General features: G+C 36.5%; 1 protein-coding gene across 3 annotated transcripts in view; it reads right to left on the bottom strand.

The window, feature by feature from the left end:
* The window catches only part of tfeb (transcription factor EB), a 37,045-nt gene that overhangs the window by 13,759 nt on the left and 2,977 nt on the right, over nucleotides 1-20,309 (bottom strand). For 2 of the 3 annotated variants that reach the window (XM_024270117.2, XM_024270120.2), the window contains exon 2: nucleotides 935-1,039. In XM_024270117.2, coding sequence (XP_024125885.1) covers nucleotides 935-964 — 30 coding nt within the window. In that variant the 5' untranslated portion in view covers nucleotides 965-1,039. Of the gene's footprint in view, nucleotides 1-934; nucleotides 1,040-11,102; nucleotides 11,568-20,309 lie in introns of those variants that run through there. The other variant, XM_024270118.2, reaches the window with a different exon arrangement.

The following is a 20,309-nucleotide window of genomic DNA, read 5'->3' as shown; positions in this document are numbered from 1 at the left end:
GGGTTCCTAATAAGCAAGAAAAATGACAAAACAAAAACTCCAGCTGGCTTGAACTAAGCCTGCTGTAATATAATATCACAATAAATAATAAATTCTTCCTAAATTTTGCGCAACTCGTGTCTGATACTGCCCTGGAACAGCATGGTGACCTGTCCAGGGTGTACCCCACCTTCGCCTAATAGTAGCTGGGACAGGCTCAGCTGACCCCAAAATGGGAATAGAAATTTAAAAAAATTGATGGATGGATAGACAGACAGGAATCAGGATGCAGGCATGTAACGAGTCACTTTCCCGACTATTCGGTTAACAGCTATAGCTCAGTTTTAAACTGAGGATTGTGGCATCCCTAGAAAGTAAGATGGAGAACATAAATAAAGTAAATTGAGACCAAAATTGCTTTTTGAGCATTTCAAACTGACCTTTGGAAAAAACTTGTAGTTAAGTACAAATAACAATCTCCGCGCTGATGCATCCACTTGCATGTACGACTTAGGGTGTATTCAGACAGAAAAAAGGGATTTGTTTCAGACTGAGTCTGGTCCAGATCAAGTCCTAAAATCCTTACGTTTGGTCTGTATTCAGACTAGGATCTACCAGAGATTTCTGTTCTGGACCAAAGCTTGTAAACCAAACCATGAGACTAAAGATATCTTCAGTCAGACGGAGGTGCTGCACTTTGGAAATATTTGTCAAGATAGTTGACTTATAAATGGATGGATGGATGGACATGTTCGACACTTTCAACGTTAGCATACTGGTATGCATCTAGCATGTAACGATTCCCTTTCCACACTATTCGCTTTAATGATGTGACATGGTTCAGTATAAAATTGAGGATTGAGCATCAACAATATGCAAACAAAAAAATGAACACAAATGAAGATGGCACCATTTCGAGACAAATATAAATGAAATGTCAACGAATGTGATGTACCTGCATCCGCAGTCCAATGCGTGAGGCCATGGCTGAGGGACGGGGGGGCAGGGGAGGGCGAGCCGACGTTAACGCACCACAGTCCAGCCCGAGAGGTAGTTTAAACTGTGAAGAAGAAGATAAAGCAAAAAGAAAATGGGAGTCTGAGAGCAGAAAATGGAAAAAATACAGCAAAAAAACCATCATTCCTAGATTGATTATTAATTCAAGTGTTAAAACAGACGGTGATGAGAAATCTGTAATACTTTAAAATTATTAGATGATTCTTGGTCATCAACAAACTGATAAACTTTATTATTAATTAACGTTTTTTGTTTGATCAGAGCACAAACATTTCTAACTATCTAACCAACTCTTTACTAAAAGAGTTTTGACCAAAGATAATAAAAAAAAAAAAAAAACGTGACATCCGTTTTAGCAAAAAGAGGGCTGCCAGCAGCTGATACAATTACTGTATCTCATCCTTTTCTCTATGATGTTGTGGTGAATTAAGGATAACTTCCTCTATAATGGTGGATGGGGTCATAAGGAAGTCATGTCATGCGGTCGCTCTGGGGAGGTCATGTGAGAAGAAAGACAAGGGGAACACCCATTAACGTGTAGAAGCATCTCCTCTTCTCACGCATGCACACCGACAAACATCCAGCGGGGAGTCCCACATCAGACACTTCCTCCTTCTCCTACCACCACGGGTCGTCTCTCAATGACTAAGCTTGTCTGAAGGTGTGATGAAACCAGCACCAGGTCTCAAAGATGGACTAATAATCAAAATCAGATTTATGCAGCCTCACATCAGAATCTGTATAAGGGGGGAAAGACGCTGCGAGAAAGACAGCCAGACAGAGAAAAGCTCATTGTGTATGAGGTACAATAAGAATGGCAGCTCCTACTGACACGGACTGAAGCTGCCTGTTGTCCCAAACTGTACATTTCAACACCCAGGGGGGCACACACTGCCTGCTTTGTGCCTCTTAGACGGCCCAGAAAAGAGAAAAGAAAAGAGAACTTCCATGCAGAGAAACACATTGAATTATTTTTTAACTTCACATTGAAAATGTAATACTTTTTACACCTAAAACCACCTTCAGACAGTCAGACAAGGAACACCTCTCTGAAAATTCCGATGCTGAAATTGGAGATGTGAAGTGAAATCTCCTGATTGGATTTTCTTTCTAAACATAGCATCAGAGCAAATCTTTATCTGGACGTCAAAGGATTTCTAAATGTTTGTTGTGTTTCTTTTCAACAGGTTCATTGCTGTGCTGCAGCTGGGAGGGGTGGAAACAGTCATTTATAAACCAAAAAATACAAGTTTTAAACCCATCAATGCTAATATTTAGCAGCACATAAACAAGCTTGTTAGCTAAAGTGCACTCATGATGGGAATCCTGCATGATGCAACTGTAGTCTGACAAACAGGGTTATTAGATCTTAAAATTGAATTAGTAAGGTCAGTGAGGAACAGTTCCTAACCTGATCTAAAACCAAAAAGTCTGTCTAGAGCAGGGGTCTGCAACCTGAGGCTCCAGAGTGACATGCAGCTCTTTTCCCCTCCAATGTGGCTCTTTGGCTTTAAAAAAAATGCAAGCAGTTTGAATAAATAATGGTTTTGTATTGGTATTGGTATTGGTTCATTTACTTTAATTAATTACACTTAGATTTTTAACAAAACTGAACAAAATTATGGTTTCTAAGAGCGGATTATTATCGGAATTACATCAGCTAGTTGCATTTAGTTTAAAAAAATGTGTATTTTATACCAAAGTTGTCGTGTTTATATTCAATAGTAAAAGGAGAAAAAAGGTGAAGAAACACGAAATTCACAGTGATAGAAAAGACGTTTTTAGCCTAAATCTGTATCTTATCAAACACAGGATGCATTTTATTTTGAAAGGAACTTGTATGAGCTGCTTTGAAATTAAAATACGTTTTTTAGAAAGTATTTTTCTAACTTTCAGGTGCAGACCTTGCAGCTCTTGTTGGATTTTAGTCCATAAGAAACTGGATGATATGGCTCTTTTAGCATTAAAGGTCTAAGCTACTAAGTCTTAACACACAATAAAGTAAATACTTTACAGATTAGTCAGTAAAAAAAAAAACTGTCTGGAATGTGACTTCATCAACACATAGCATAATAAAACAAAAGAAGAACTGTACTGACTTCACAGGCAGGAGATCCTCATTAGATGAGGAGGAAATGTGACAACTGGCCTGTGAAAGATTAAACGTTAATGAAAGTGCAGCTTCTCCTCAAACAATGACGTCAAAATGATCATCCCTTAGCTTGTGCGCTTTTAATGCATTAGCGTTTCGAAATTTAAATAAAAAGAATTATTATCAAGTACAGAAATGCAATCCGTTAGGGCTGGGACGGATTTTATACATTCTAATCGATCTTTACTTGCATGAAACAATACGGATTCATGTCACGGATGGATTTAGCTTCAAAGCCTTTTCCTGATTTGTTGAAGCAGAAAACAGCTTTGCTGTTAGTTTTAAATATGTCATTCATCTTTTGTATAAGCTTTAATCTTTGTTTAGCTTAGGTCACAATTGTGTAGAAACTCTTTTTCATGTATTTGTTCTGCACAGTGGTGCTGTGGTTAGTACTTGGTGTGGAGTTTGCAGGATCTCTTCATGCATTTGTGGGTTTTCTTTGGCCACTCCGGCTTCCTCCCACAGCCCAAAAAAATGCTTCATGGGCTAATGTGTGCCCCTAGGTGTGCACGTGAGCGCGTGCGTAACTGTGTGGCCCTGAGACCTGTTTAGGGGGTACCCTGCCGTCACCCAACAGTTGTTGGGATAGGCTCCAGCAACCCCGTTACCTTAAAAAGGATTTAATGGGTTTAGAAAATGTATGTAAATTTGAAAAATGAAAACTAAATATAACATTAAAATACATTTGAGTTATAGAAATCTATTATTCTTTCATCGCCTCCTTGTAATATATTTCCCATTATATAAAACAGAAGGATTTTGTAACAAAAAATAAGTTTTCCTTCATTGTCACATCAGAAATGGCTACATTTTAAACGTAAGATATGAAAAATGTTTGATCACCCTTAGACTATGGGTGTAAGAAAATATAGATTCAGTGAAATATCGTGATTCTTTATTTGCTGATACTTATCAATTTAAATTACTGTCTAGGTAAAATTTAATTAGTATTTAAAAGCTAACATGTAGTTCAGTCTTACTCTTGTTTTTCACTTATATGTTTCTTAAATTACCACACAAATTTTCTTGGGTAAAAGCAACTTGTTTATGTGATGCAGTTGCAGTGTTTCATGTTCTCATCATTGAATAATACAATTTTATTTTTATGAAAAATTTATTAATTTTCAGATCATTCTTAAGTCATAATTAAAAAAAGTGAAATGTTGTCTGATACTTTCTTGGTACATATTGGAAAACATTTCGTATTATGACGTCTATTGTGATATGTATTGTATCGCCAGACTATTGCCAATACACACCCCTACTAAACACTGCAACTCATTGGTGGATAGATTTAATTGCACAAATGCATCTCTATAATAACTAAGAGTTTCATTAGTATTAGATTTGGTTGACTAAGAGGAAAGTTCTTACTTTTACAACTGTAAAGTGCAAAAAAAATATATATATATTTAATGATTTTTGCACAGCAGGGACACTTGAACACAAAACAGTAAAACAAGCATTTATGACTTCAGTATGAATTCATTTTTAATGGACAGAAAATCCCCAACTAACTTTAAGACCAAAAAATAACCTGAAGTTCAAAGCTTCAAATGTTCCCTGTGGCCTAATTTGACCTGCTAACCGATATAATCTAGAGAACTAATACAAAGTAGCTTACATGGAAAACTCTGAAAACAGAAACGATGCTTAGCTGACACATTTTTTAAGTGCTCCAATGTAAAAGTATGTGTATTTTTTATTCAGTATTACTAGGCCTATTCAAATCATCCCTAATAATTATGTTATCAAATGTATGGACAACAGCATCACTTCCTGCTATTATATGGTGACACACTCCTACCAAGAGGCCTGATCTGTCGCTTGGGCCCTCCCACTGCCCGACATCCACTAAGGACATTTGTGACGCAAGAGGACCACACAGTGACCATTGTGTTTCCAGTGCTGTCATGTCATGCCCCCTTCACTTCAAACACTGACAGCCAGTGGGAGGATGCAGAGCGGAGGAAGCCCAGGTCAGAGGCCAAGCTCTGGATTGCGCCGCTCTTCAGTCACAAACATGCACAAAACAACAAATGTACAGGAAGGGGGTGTGGGGGGCATTTAAAACATGTTGTGCAATGACAGGCTTTACTCTCGTGGAACACATAAACACAGAACGCCGAGGAGCACATGCACACACTGAGGGCAAGTGTAGGCCATGGCACCTGTGCTCGCAGACATGGTGTTGATTTGTGGAGGGTGTATTTTTAGATGTGAGAGCTCCATGCCAACAGAGGCCTCTTTGAGGAGCAGCGTTCGTATGTGGAATATTCACACATACAGTGACCTCGCACAAGTAATCAGAGTATGTATCAATTAAAGCTGCAGAGGGACATTCAACAGCCACTTGAAGTTATATTTAATCTTAAAAACAACAAGCCATCAGAACTTTAAATACGTGAGTTTTTTCACAAGTTTGTGAATATCACTTGAAAACAAAAAACTGGTAAACAATGATATGGTCTATATTTGTACTTAGTTTGTTATTAAGTTTCTGGTTTTAGTTCAGTTTGTCACCATTTTTTTTGACTTTTTGTTTCCTTTTCATCCTTATCTTTTAATTATTCTCATTTTTTGGTGTATCTTCAATAGTTTCATGTTCAGTTTCTTTATCAGTTGTATTCTCACTTAAAACTTTAGCTCGAGTTATTATTTTGTTTATAATAAAACAAATAAAAACCCTTTTGCCATCCATTTGCCTTCCCTTTACTGTAAATTTGGGTTCTGCAGCAGCTTATGTGCTTTTTAACATAAATACAATTACACAGTGTTTCATATACCATTTTTAAACAGAATTTTTTTTCAAATATTAATATAAAATAAGGCAAAATCACGTCTAAGAAATGCACTCGATGACTACAACAATAGCAGGTTTAACTGCTTGTTGATGCACCGTCAGCCAATTACATGGCTGCATTTAAATGCTTATAGTTATATGGTCACAAGTAATACAACCAATCTTTTTTTTTTTCCAAATGTATCGATTTATTTCATTTTCATGGCACACAAAAATAAATTACTTAATATTCTTGACTTTGGTAACAATGAAATGGACATAAAGGATACAACTTTTTATCTCTGCCCCATTTAACAAAACCAGTCAAACTACAGTATTTTAACCAAAAAATGTCTTTGTAATACAAAATAAATACATCCAATGATTGGCAAAACCAAAATATAGCACCATAACAGAGAAAAGCTGCAATTTAAGTGCCTTTCAGTATTGCAAAGTTGACAATTCTGGAGAAATTAATAAGAAAATAATTTTGCTAATATTCTCCAAAAATGTAAATGTTTAATTCAGTGCACAATTTCTACAAAATATATTACAAGTAGCTCTTAAAAAATATTTTTGGACACCAAAGGTCAGAAATGAATGAGCCAGGCTTTTATCAGGAAACAAACACAGAAAAGCAGTCACTGACGATGTAGGGGGTGATACTGTCATACAGCCGTATCCACCCGTAAGAGCTGCTGTGACTAAGACACTACAGAACTTGGTCCCACTACTGTTGCCTAAGAAAAGGAAGTCATTGCTATAATTTGTATAAACTCTCTAAAGCAGGAGAAAAAGAAGACTGGTGGGAAAAAAATAAAAAGCTATTCCGAGAACACGAGTTGTTATTCCTACAGAATGTCCTTTAGCACCAGTTCATTTTTTATAGTGTTTTTAACCAGAGTGCTACAGTACACTAGTATGCTTTGGAAATGAATGAATTTCACCTAATCAGCCAAAAAACATTTAAAATCACCAGGATATCAGTTCTGTGACCATTCAAAGAAGCTCATGTTTCAATCTGAGTAGGAAGAAATATTTTCAAAATACATTTTAAAAAAAAACTTGAATGTTTGCTTTTATTTAATTCTGATGAAAGACACTTTGATCCAACTCACGATATTGCTACTACACACTAAAAAATTTTTTTTTTTTTTGGGCATTTTTATTGGCTATGTACCTTGTGATTTTTTATTAAATAAAAAAGTGCATCTTTACATAAAAATGTTGAAAAACACTCAGATAAAACTATAAATGTGACGATCTTTCTATTAAAAAAAGGGAAAAAAAAGATAAGCATAGATTCCTATGATACTTGCCTTCATTAATGACTCTTCCAATGGAAAATAAATGGTCAGGTGGAGCCGGGGTGGGGTTATATAAATTTGCTTCCCCCCCACTCATTTCAGGCAATCTCTTAATGTCTAATTATCCTGTGTTTGACGTCTTTATGGATGTAAACTTCTGATGATTGATTGTATTGCACATGAATTTACTTTTTTCTTTTGATTGCTTGAATAAACCATTTCTAATCTAATCTAATCGAAAATGTAATTTCTCAATTACGATGAAAACTTTTGATTTCAGCAAGTCATATCTGTCTATTTTTGTGCTGTTAAATACTCTGAAGCCTCATGATTTACTGATTAGATAGTTGCAACATAGAGCAGATGAACAGGTGTAACGTGATGTGGCCAGTGATGTGGTTCAACAATGTGTCAAACATTTCTCCTGTAAAGTTGTCACAATAAGTTAGTTTCCATAAACAGATGCCATTAAAAAAGCCTAACAAGATTTTTACGAAATGCACATATTGATATGGATGTAAATAAACAACAAAATATATAGTAGCCATAATCAGAAGACAAATTCACAATATTTCACTCAAAAGTGACTCAGTGTTTCATTTAGACAAGGAGACTAACATCATAGCAAAGATAAACTTCTCAATCTTTAAAATCAATCCTCACTTGAATGCTTGCGCTATGAATTTAAATAGGTTTGCTTGAAACAAATAACCAACCACACACTCTAAGACACATTTTCTGTATCAAGCTACCAGTCTGTCTGCTGGAGCCTAAAATAACCCTCTGCTCTCTGTTCTCCTTTTCAGGAACACCCTGTTCCCCAGAGGCTGGGTGCATTTTTCCTTTAGTTAACATGCATCTGTGTATCTACATGCATCTGGGGGTGACTGAAAGTGTAGCACATGTAAACAGCTTCATCGTCAATATAACTTAGCCGTCAGATCCCATAAACTCAGCATATAAAAAGTAAACTGCAAAACAAACTTGCACGAGAGGTAGATCTTCTACGAAGGCAGATTGTTTGCATAAAAACGTCTATCCTTTACGCCCAGAAGACACCAAACTCTGCTCTCATCTCCTGTCATTGCCCGTTCACTGTAAACCAGGGGTGTCAAACTCAATCGCACAGGAGGCCAAAATCCAAAACACACCTTAGGTCGCGGGCCGAACAGGAAAAACATTTATTGAACACTCTAAAACTACATTTTTAAAACTTTAAAACCATAACTTTTTAACTTAATTATGAACTAGATAAATAGCATTACCTATAATAATGCTAGTGTGAATGCTGTGAGATGAATTTGGTCGCTGAAGATGCTGAAATTGATAGCTAAAAATGCTGAAGCTAATGCCCAGCTAAAATACTAGCTAAATGCTAAATTAGCCTAAAAAAACAAAAATAATGACTTAGGTTAGCCAAAACACCCAACATGTAGCTGAAAAAAATAGCTAAAATTCAAAACAGCCTAAAAAACTGAAAAAAGCGCAAATTAGCCAAAACAGCTGGTGTGTAAATATTAGCTTAACTCCAAAACAGCCTAAATAACAAAAACCTAAATTACCCAAAACAGCTAGCATGTAGCTAAAACATTAGCTAAATTCCAAAATAACCTAAACAAAAATGTAAGTAAATAGTCCAAAAAGCTAGCAGAATGCCAATTTTTTAAACTCTAAAACCGTAACTTTTTAATATTATTTTGAATAATAAAAAGGCTGGAATATTATTCCAGTGTAAATCAACTTAAACTGTAAATAACTTTCAATATTTTACCCTCAATAAAAAATTATTTTGTCAAAATTCTACAAGTTAAAATTAAGCGCAAGATAACATCAGGCCATTAATAACAATAAAATAAAATGATCTGGAGGGCCGGATCCGGCTCCCGGGCCTAACTTTGACACGTGCTGTAAACACGGCCAGTCCTTGTGTCGCCATCATCACACATAGCGAGTAGGATGGAACAATTGCATAACATAGCTTGCATTACAGGTATGAGATCTTGTTTGAAGATATACGGCCTGCAAACACCCACATGCATTTAGATCCCTCTACCACCAGAAGACACCAACCTGCTCATGAAGCCGGAAGGACTCGCCAGCAGATGGATCGTTTTCACTCTTTGAAGCTGGGTGAATTGCTTCATTAGATATAAAAAACTTCCTGTTACCACCTCACATCTATATTAAGAATGCATTTAATTACAGTACACATGGACAGTGTGTGCGCACTAGAGAGGACAAGGTCACTTTAGGGTATCGGAAACACTCTTCACTTCAGATATCAGAATAACTTATAATCCAGATATTTCATCAACCTGGATTTTTAAAATTTATGTTTGAGAAGGAAATAAAGCTCACAGAAAAGTTTACACTGCTGAAGGCTATATGTCTGGTTGCTAAGATAAAGTAAAATCCCCTAAAGTGAATCATTAAAAGGATGTGTTGAGGCATGTGAACAGTACAACTGACAGAAATTGACAAATTGAAAGAAAAACAAATAAAAACCATGACTTTTTTTAACCATAGAAAGTGGTTAAGTTAAGGATGAGGAAACTACAGACGTGCAATAAAAAACTTTGAAACAAGGAATTTCCACAGCGGAAACAAAAGCAGTAGCAAACCATCTGAGTATGAACACATGTGGCAAGATGTTATGCTTGCTTGACTGTAATTTGATTAAAGGAATCTTCTTCTTTGAAAACTGTTTTTGTGTTTGTTAACTGTAAACTAATTTTTAGCCTAAGGTGTAAAAACCATCAGCAAGTTTCTTTTTGATTTCTTATATTATCTGTAAAATGAAGAAAAATTTGTTTTTCAGAAAAAAAAAAAAGTTTTTCTTTTTTTTTTTTCTGAAAAACAAATTGTTTAAAAAAAAAAAAAAAAAAAAGATTTTCTCTTTTTTTTAGCAGTTTTGCAGAACGTCAGAAATTAATTCAGACGTTTGATTTGTAAGCCAGAAGTTTTCCATGAGTCCACACTAACATGTGTTGGGAGTCATCCATAATTTCTGCCCAGCAATCCACTTTAGGAAGGACTTCAGGATGAATCACCAACACAGAGCATGAATCATGCTGCCACCCTCTCCATGTTTAAGCTGATAAAGACCAGAAACTGACAGACTGACAAGAACTTCAGAAATCACAGACAGCTGACTCCTTTAAAGCAACAGACTATCAACAACACGTCCTAAAGACAACCAACTTACAGCACAGAGCGCCAGCTCAATCAATGTTGACAACAACACATCACTTCCTTCTTTTGGTTTAGGTTTTCACAATTCCTAATTTGTTGAAGCAACTTCCCAAAGATAAGCCTTCATTTTTTTAGCAACACTTTCTTAGACTGAAAGCTTTTATGAATATATCACAAGTAAATTGCAACACTAACAGCTTATTTCCTTATTGCAAAGTTGCAAAGGTTTCTCTGCAAAACTGGTTCGACAAAAACACTCCAGGTACACACAGGTGATGACAGCTAGGAGAAGATATCCTGCAGAAACATGCAATCAGATCAAGCAATGTGGGCAGTGGAGATGAAATGTTTGGTGTTTAACTTGATTATAAAAACACAAATTTCAAGAAATCCAGAAGAAAATCATTGAAAATGATCCCTATAAACACCAGTTCAAAATCTGCTTTTCATCTATAATTGTGAATCAAATGTTTGACTATTGACAAAAAAATCAGTGTTAAAATATATTTTTTACAAATTTCAATAAACATTTCTGCATTGATTTGAAGTATTTTCTAACTATGAAGGAAAACTCAGAGAAAAACCTCTCCAGAGCTGTCAGCCAGACAGTTGGTGAAATACTTCCTGAGTTTAACAAATAAACTAGCATGTAAAAACTTGAAATTCTTACCTTAATTCTCCTACTATCTCCAAGTCAGCATGCTGAATCCAGCCCAAATCTGCAACTCCACTTGTTGATACACTACATCCCAGAAATGAGCAGGTTTTAGTGCCTCCACCAACTTATGCTTACAGACTGTGAAACCACTCCCCCTCGGCTGGATAACTTACAGTACACTGTTTGCAATCACTATTAGTCACCTCTGCTTCCTCCCTCACAACTTCCGCCTTTTCCTCTCAGCCTCCTCCTCTTCCCTAAATTAACCTGAACGCTGTCTGGGAAAAAGACAAGGAGAAGCCTGTATGTCGTTCGCTCATCTTTTTCTTTTTTTCTCCTCATTTTCTCTGATGCGTAACTCCTCCTTCAAACAGTCACACCCACACAAGCTTAAAGACACACAAGCATGGGGGCGATTCCTTTTTCCCATAAGAGGTCACGATGTCTGTGTTTCTGAAGTGCTGTCAGCATTTTTTTCCTTCCTAAAGTCTGACAGACACGTGAAAATTCTGTTAAACATCAGAACTTAGGAGGCAGTAAGTCCTCACTAAAACTAAGTGTATAGTTCCCCTCTAGTCTATTTGTTTAGGATGAGTCTTGGCAATTATGTAACAGGGGTAGGAAGTTTAAAAACTACCTTACGCATGATGTACTCAAAAATTCACACAGATGAAACAATAAAATAATAATATAATATAAAATAACGAATTTGAAAAAAGAAAATAACAGCTAAAATGTTATAAAATGAAATTGATATATATATATAAATTTCTGCAGCAATCCTAGATTAATTGGTAAATTGCAAATTAGCGAAGGGGTTAAATAATGACATGTATTGGGATAGATCCGGTTGAATACTATCAACAGGATTAAAGAAAATCTTAGCTAATGTATTAAAATAGATATATTCAATAATACTGAAGAAACAATAGCACTTGTGTAATTTTCTAATACTGTTTTTGTATAAACTCACAAGACATTTTATTTTGAATTGCAAAAATGAACCTACAATATATTCAAACTAAAAATGCACTTCTATCAAAGTAATATAATAAATCACTTTAACTTTACAATGAAAAACACGCTCCCAGAATTTCTGATTTTAGATGCCACTCTGAGTTACAAGCGTTCCCAGAGGTCTAAATAATGGTTATGCTATTTTTAGGTTTTTTCTGAGATGGCTTTTCCACTAGCTTACAGCCCCTCACAACTCCAACCTAACATTACAACACAAATGGAGAGCTATACTATAGTTATCCATGCATACAGTTTGGAGCCAGATACTGGCTTGGACGAGGAAAGCAAAGATGGATCAGGTCATCTACAAGTGGAGTGCTTGTGGTCCACCCACAGATAAGTTTTTTTTCTAATGAAATTTATTGATCTGTTCCTGTCAATACTCCAAAATGCAGTTTTGAGGTTAATTTTCTTTATAAATATCACGTGTCAAAGTCAAGGCCCGAGGCCCGGATCCGGCCCTCATGGTAATTATATCCGGCCCTCCAGATCATTTTATTTTATTGTTATTAATGGTCCGATATTATCTTGCGCTTATTTCTAACTTTTATAATTTTGACAAAATCTATTTTTATGGATAATAAAATATTGAAAGTTATTCAAGGGTTAAGTTGATTTATTCTGGAATAATATTCCTGCCTGTTTTTATTCATAGTAATGTTAAAAAGTTACGTTTTTAAAGTTTTCAAATTTAGTTTTACTTTTTCAATAAATGTTTATCTTGTTTGGCCCACGACCTAAGGTGTGCTTTGAATTTTGGCCCCCTATGCGACTGAGTTTGACACCCCTGATATATATATATATATATCATATATATACCGGTATATGTGTGTTCTACATCATCAGAAAAATGACATAAAAAACATTTAAAACACCATCTTATAGCATTTTTCTCATACTAGAGAACCTATATAAAAAATCATTTACAATTAAACTCTGTTTTGGAGTACTTTCTAATTCAAACTGCGTTGGATCCAAAAACCAGATGCTTGAAAACCCTCAGACTAGCGACATAGCTACTGAAATGGGCGAGTCAAAGTCTCCCCTCCACCTGCGCACATCCTGGCGCACTCACACTTTCATGTGCGAGACATTATAATTGCTAAACCGTCCTGCTGTAGCGAATTGTGGTTCTGGCTCAAAACTGTTAGACTGGATTGATACAATTTTGCTTGTCGGTATTTTTGTGGCGCTAATGTTAGCATAAGGCTATGAACGCACGCTTGAACAGATCTCTCAACGACAGGGAGGGGGCGGGTTGCTGTTGTAAACTGTCCCGCCTACAACCCAGAAATGTATTTCTAATGAGCCACTGTCGCCGTGCATAAAATATATTGTAGAAAATGGTAAAAGCTTTTTTATTTTGTCAAAAAACGTCCTAATTATAATTAAAAGATCAGTGGGAACAAAACGTCTTTATTGAAGCTCTGTAATGAGGTATCTGTTTCTAAAATCCTCTTTCTTTGCCATCACTGTCTCCCGCTCAGCTGCTTGTATCCCTTCATCCACTTTCTCCCTGAATGAAGGAAAACAAACACACAAACCAGAGCGCCAGTAGAGCAGCACCAAACTGACAAGAATCCCTTGTTTGTACACAAAGAATTCACCAGTGGGCTGGTTGCAGTTCTCATAGAGCCCACTGTGTATTTACTGGGTTATTTTGGCTCAAATACTAGCCTATGCAGGATGTGACAGGATGTGGTGGTGCTCCTTATTTACTTTGACAATGACCTATCAAGGCAATCTGACACGTGAACATAAACATGCAAGTTCACACATAGACACCTATGAAGCACCTCTCCATCAGGCATGCGAGTTTCCCATCTTTTGGTCCTTCAGTTGCTATGGTTGCCAAGAGGCGGCAAACAAATACAGCTTATATAGATCTCTGCTGAGTGTTGAATAACTGTGTTGATGTGTGAAGTCTGACCAGGCTATGCTGACTTAAGCGTGTTCGCTCTTAGGGAGAACAAACAGTGCTGACAAGAAGCCAGACAAGTCGCCGCTGGAGTGTGCCCTGGCTTTTGAAGAATACAACTCACATTTGTGTGGGGGGTAGAATATAAACATTACAAATACCCCTTATAAAGAAGTTTAATAAAGAAGCTCTGAATGAACTCCAAAACCTGAGTCAGCATGATTTATTTTTTTAACTGATAGGTTTCTGTTGTGCAAAAAATCAGGAAATCATCGCTGGCCTTCCATCATCACAAAAACAACTCAAATCTTGACCATAAAAAGACAAAAACAATCAAAAGCTGCAATTTTCCATTGAATAGAATGACTTAAAAAAATGGATATTGTCAAATGATGACCAAATCATTAATCAGTGAGTCTAAAGTTGTATCTTGACCAATATATAGTATATATAACACTATTTCTCAATTGTCTTTCAAGGAATTAACTTTTGTGTTGAAATATTATCAGTGAATCACTTTATTTGTAAAGCCCCTTTCATCAACATGTATAGAAACACAAGTACTTCACATAAGAAACATATGTGAAAATACGTTAAAACAATAATAAGTCATAAACACAAAAGACTAAAAACAACAGACAAAAGACAACCATATTATGGTAGAAAATGCAGTAATTAAAAGTGTTAGAGGAACTGTATAATTTAAAAGTTAAAAAAGGGTAAAACATGCACAAATTATATTATAAACTAATTTTTAATTTTCTTTTTTTTTAATTATTATTTTACAAGACTTAAAGAACCACTCAAAAAAAATCTAATTTTCTATGTTTTTTACATGTTCTTGTAACATTTTTCTCATGATGGAGGACATATATAAAATAAGATTAATACTGTGTTTTTGAGTATTTATTCAAATCGTGATGAATAAGGAGTAGATAGAAAAATGCTGTTTGAAAAAGTTCTCTTTTGTGATGCAGCAACTGTGATGGGCGGGGCAAAGTCTCCCTGCTCCGCCCCATTCCGATGCATCCACTTGCAGACAAATAGATCCATGGTTTCCTCGTCTGAGCTGGAATCTGGATCTAAACTGGACGGATGGATAGCTTTAATATTGCTCACCATTTTTGCTAATGCTAGCTTGGGATTGTGAGGGACAATACGCTAACAGGAGAGAGTGTAAACAAAGGGATGATGGGAAATCAGTGGAGCCTTACAACAGTCCCGCCCACAACTCAGAGATGAATATATATATATATATATATGCCTAAAAAGTGTCCTTTTTTTTTAGTTTAGAGCAGTATCGAGCAATACTGTGAATGTAAACTGCAGTGTTTGGGCTTCAAACTTGTCATCAACTTAAAATATTTTACATGCAAGTGGAGAGAATATTTTTTCTAAATATTAACTAAACATGCATTTCTAACATGTTCTAATGCCATTTTTTGAAGATGGAGGACAAATATAAAGCGAATCAACGTTAAAATTGTATTTCTGAGGATTTCTTTATTCAAACCATCAAGGTCAGGCAAAAAAAGAAAGATTCTGTTGGAAAAACAGCTTGTTGTGACAATGAAAATACACTGGTCGGCCCCACCGCCTCCCCTCTGCCCCACTCCACAATAGGGAGAGGAAGGGGTGGCGGGGTTGCTCCACGCCAGAGGTCCCCCCCACAACTCAGAAGTAAATTTATAATTAACTACTGTCGTTCTGCAGAAACTATGTCCTAGAAAATAACACTTTCTTTTCACTAAAAACAGCATAATCATTAAAAGACCACAGGGAGCATAAAACAGATCAAAAGATGATCATAGAGTGTCTTTAAACATTTTAAAGTTCTGATTTTGTAGTTAAAATTCTGAGATATTCCCAGAATTAATAGAAAACTTTGGAAAAACAGTCTAGTATCTGAATGTATTTCTAGAAGAAATTATTTTAGATCAGAGTTTGGAGGGAGCAATTCCAGAACGTTCCAACAACTGTTTATTTATACAGCGACCTATTTCTGTTGGGAGCACATAAATCCTCTTCTATTAATACAGAATCAACAAGACTCAAGATCTGTGACAGTTTGTTTGTGTTGAGGTGCAGTAACCAACCAACCACTCACAAAACATTTTCCTTTTTGCTGGGGAGATGGAATGGATGGCACTTTGAAGATGAGTTTGGATATAAGGCACTTCTAAAAAAATAAAAAAAAGTTCTGGCTCTGTGTTATCACATTTCTAAAACTAGCAACATTTTGGAAAAAACACCAATTAACAGTCTCTTTTATTGAATACTATAAAACCCTGTATTCTCTAAGAATAAGGGAAAGTGGTAGAGTAGAAATGTTTAAAAAGAAAGAATGATAAAATAATTTGAAATAATTGTTCCTGGGAAAATGACCATCTGCTTTCTAATGGAGATATCTACTCTCATAATAATGTATTAGTTGAGATTTAATTGATGTTATAGTAAATAGTTATATAAATCCTAACTTTCTGAAGAAATAAAATACACTAATAATTTCTTGAAAAATACTGGTTGTCAATTATAAAGTCATATTACCTTTTTAAAATGTGCTGAGAGATGAAAAAACAGATTTGTAAGTTTAAAAGTCACATGTCCTCACAAAAGTATTAAAAAATGCCATATTTAAAAAAAATTGTTAAAAAGCAAATGAGCACAGCATAAAAACTTTAGATGCTTATCATCTATTGATCTATTTTCAAAGTGTTCCCAGTTGATTTTAAGCCAAAATTTTTAAATATCTGTTGTTTTTATAGGACTAAATTTCTGCAGAGCGGCAGGAGTTCATCAAAAATCTGAATTGTAAGCAGGACTGTTGGTATGAACTAAGCATGCACTCATTTCCCATCATGCCTTTGTTTACACTCTCCCCCTCTAGCTTACAGCCCCTCACAACCCCGAGCTAACATTAGCGGTGCAACAAAAATGACGAGCAATATCGGAGCTGTCCAGCCGTACAGTTTGGAGCCAGATACCAGCTCAAACAAGGAAAACTAAAAAAGTACTTTAATCTAGTCGTCAACAAGTGGATGAATCAGAATGTAACATCTACAAGTTTTTTCAAACGATATTACTTCATCTGCTCCTGATAAACACAATTTGAATAAATAAATTAGCCTTAATATTTCTTACATATGTCCTCCTCACAAAAATATGTTACAAGAACTTGTTAAAAACACCAAAACCACATCTTCATAAGTGTGTGTTTTTAGTTGCATTTCACATATTATGTTTACTAACATGACATAGCATTTCACTTCTGTGGAAATACCTATTAAAAAATCAAAACATCACCACATCTGCTTTATCCAAATAGGGAAAGGATAATACCAACTGTCCCATCTGGGTTTTATTTTTGAGAGGAAAGCCCTTCAGAGTAAACATCCATAAAAGGAATTGTTTCCTCCTGGGGAGAATATTCAAATACAAGTTAAACTTGCACAATTTTTCACTAGAAGTACAATCAGAAAATACAACAAAAGGCAAGATTTATGGTCAAAGATGGAATCAGGCTTTACTTTAACCCACCAGAAATGAATCGGCTTCTAAACGGTTTGTCAATTCCAATCAATGCAGACATTGCACACTTCTCAGAGGCAGTTAAAGTATCATTTTTCACTACTGTCAGTCAGTCAAAAGAGGATATGAAACAGTGGAATGGAGATAAGATGAGGAAGTGGAGTCATACATTCAGCACATGTTCTAAAGTGTCCCACCCACACTCACCTCTAACAGATCATGGGTCGTGTTGTCATACAGCACATGCCGTGCTGTCATTCCTCTGGTTTTCACAGAAAAGTCCAAGTTATGGCTAAAAACTCACCCCGTAGCTTTGGAGTCTTTTGGTTTTTGTATTTATATTTTTACGGGAACCTCAGCAGATCACCCAGCAGCTCCTCAAACATCATTTGCAGTCACACAGCAAGAATACAAACGTCCGCATCACAGATGATCTGTCCATATGGCAAACAGATGAAGGTGTGTTTACACACACCCAGTGCTCTTTCACACTAGAGTACATCCACTGATCCAAGCCGATGTGCCCGTGGGGCTTAGTGGGTGTGTGTGTGAGCGCACGAGTCTGCCTACGTCTGTTTACCTGTAGAAAATTAACACTTTCAAGCAGACATGAGCCCAATGAGGCTGAAAATATGAGGCACTCACACACACGCACAGATACACACACTTTTCCATTAAAACAACACAAAAAGGGGCAGTTCTAGCGTTCTACTCTCACCTGTTACAGCATTAGCTACACCTGCTTAACCTCATGTTGACGAACTGTCAATCAGCCAATCAAACGCCGGCATCTTTGTGCGTTTAGATGCACGGTGACGTCAAAACAAACCTTTAATGTACAAACGAGTTGTTAATTAAAACAACTTTAACCCTGGTGTGGTTGTTGACGTTTTCACGTTTCAGCCCTTGTATCCTCAACTATTATAAGAGTTTATGTAAGTGCTGCCTCTTACTCATCTAGAAACAAGCCAAAATTATCTATTTGACCTCAAAATCACTCACCAAAGAAAGAAAAAAAAAAAACTACCACCTACTCACTATTTTTTGCTTTGTTTTTATCTGAGTAAGGAGCAGATGTGCAGTGGGACAGAGCACAATGAGTCCATCGGGCATCACCACTGCTCTGAATGGTGAACACTGACCTATGACCTTGCTGACAGTCACCTAATAGGCCGGAGTATTTACTGAGCCTGATCCCATCAGACCGCGTGCACTCTGTGACCTCCCTGGTTTTACTAAATGGTTAAATAAAAGTCAACCAGACTTCTTTTCCTGGTTCTTGGTTTCTCTGTATTTCACCGTGTGGATCCGTCTCTTCCTGAAATGTGCACCTACCCTGTGCACATGCTTGTTTTGCAAGCAGTGCAGGTAAAAGTCTAAACAGCCGCATACACCTTTTGTTTACAGACATTTTCTTGCGCAATACCGATGCGAACGTCTTATTCCGTCTTTGATGTGATTGGATTGCGAATGGAGTTTTCTGCCTTTGTCTCTTAATAAGCTTGAGTTTTCACCAATGACCTGCATTCAGAAGCAATATTTATGACATTAGTAGCCTAGATTTTAAAAACCTACTTTGATTTAAAAAAAAAAAGAAAATAGGTTTTTAATATGTTCTTGTTGCATTTTTCTGATGAAGATAGAAAAAAATTATCTTTAAATTGCATTTCTGAGTATATCTTTATTAAAATAGTTTAGACTTAGGAGAAGACAAAAAAGTCATTGAAAAATACCTAGAAAATACACTTAACTCCCAGATCCATGTATGTCTTCGTTTTCCTCGTCTGAGATGGCCGAACTGGCATCTCTGCAGAAACTTTGTCCAAGAAAGTGACAAAGGTTATTTCTTTTTTGGCTAATACTGACATAATCATAAAGAAGACCACTAGAAATGATAAAAAAAAATCAAAGGATGATCGGAGTGGGCCCTTATCATGATACCACCTCATTTCCAGGAGACATATGGCTTCCATAAACAGGGTATGGTCCATTCAACTTCTCCTATACACTTTCTAAAATGTATTTCTCGCCTCTCTACTTTTGAAATATAGTCCAACTTTTTTTTTTAAATCTATCAATAACCACAGAGCCCTTAAAGGGATATCAAAGTAAAAAATTGAAGTGAAACTTTTTTCATTTCTCTGGTTACAATCTGGTGCGCACCTGCTACTATCTGGTGAGCACTCACTCGTTACTATCTTGTGAGCACCCGTTACTATGTGGTGAGCACACGTTACTATCTGATGAGCACCCACCCATTACTATCTGGTGAGCAACCCTTACTATCTTGTGAGCAACCCTTACTATCCAGAGAGCACACGTTACTATCTGGTGAGCACCCCTTACTATCTGGTGAGCACACGTTACTATCTGATGAGCACCCGTTACTGTCTGGTGAGTAAACGTTACTGTCTGGTGAGCACCCGTTACGCACCTGTTACTGTCTGGTGAGCACCCGTTACTATCTGGTGAGCACCCGTTACTGTCTGGTGAGCACCTGTTACTGTCTGGTGAGCACCCGTTACGCACCTGTTACTGTCTGGTGAGCACCCGTTGCTATCTAGTGAGCACCCGTTACTGTCTGGTGAGCACCCGTTACTGTCTGGTGAGCACCCGTTACGCACCTGTTACTGTCTGGTGAGGACCCGTTACTATCTGGTGAGCACCCGTTACTGTCCGGTGAGCACCCGTTACTATCTGGTGAGCACGCGTTACTATTTGATAAACACCCGTTACTGTCTGGTGAGCACAAGTTA

This window comes from Oryzias melastigma, linkage group LG5, assembly GCF_002922805.2.
Source record: "Oryzias melastigma strain HK-1 linkage group LG5, ASM292280v2, whole genome shotgun sequence".
Lineage (NCBI taxonomy): Eukaryota > Metazoa > Chordata > Actinopteri > Beloniformes > Adrianichthyidae > Oryzias > Oryzias melastigma.
The sequence above is the reverse complement of the archived record's forward strand: the minus strand, read 5'-3'. Positions and strand labels throughout refer to the sequence as shown.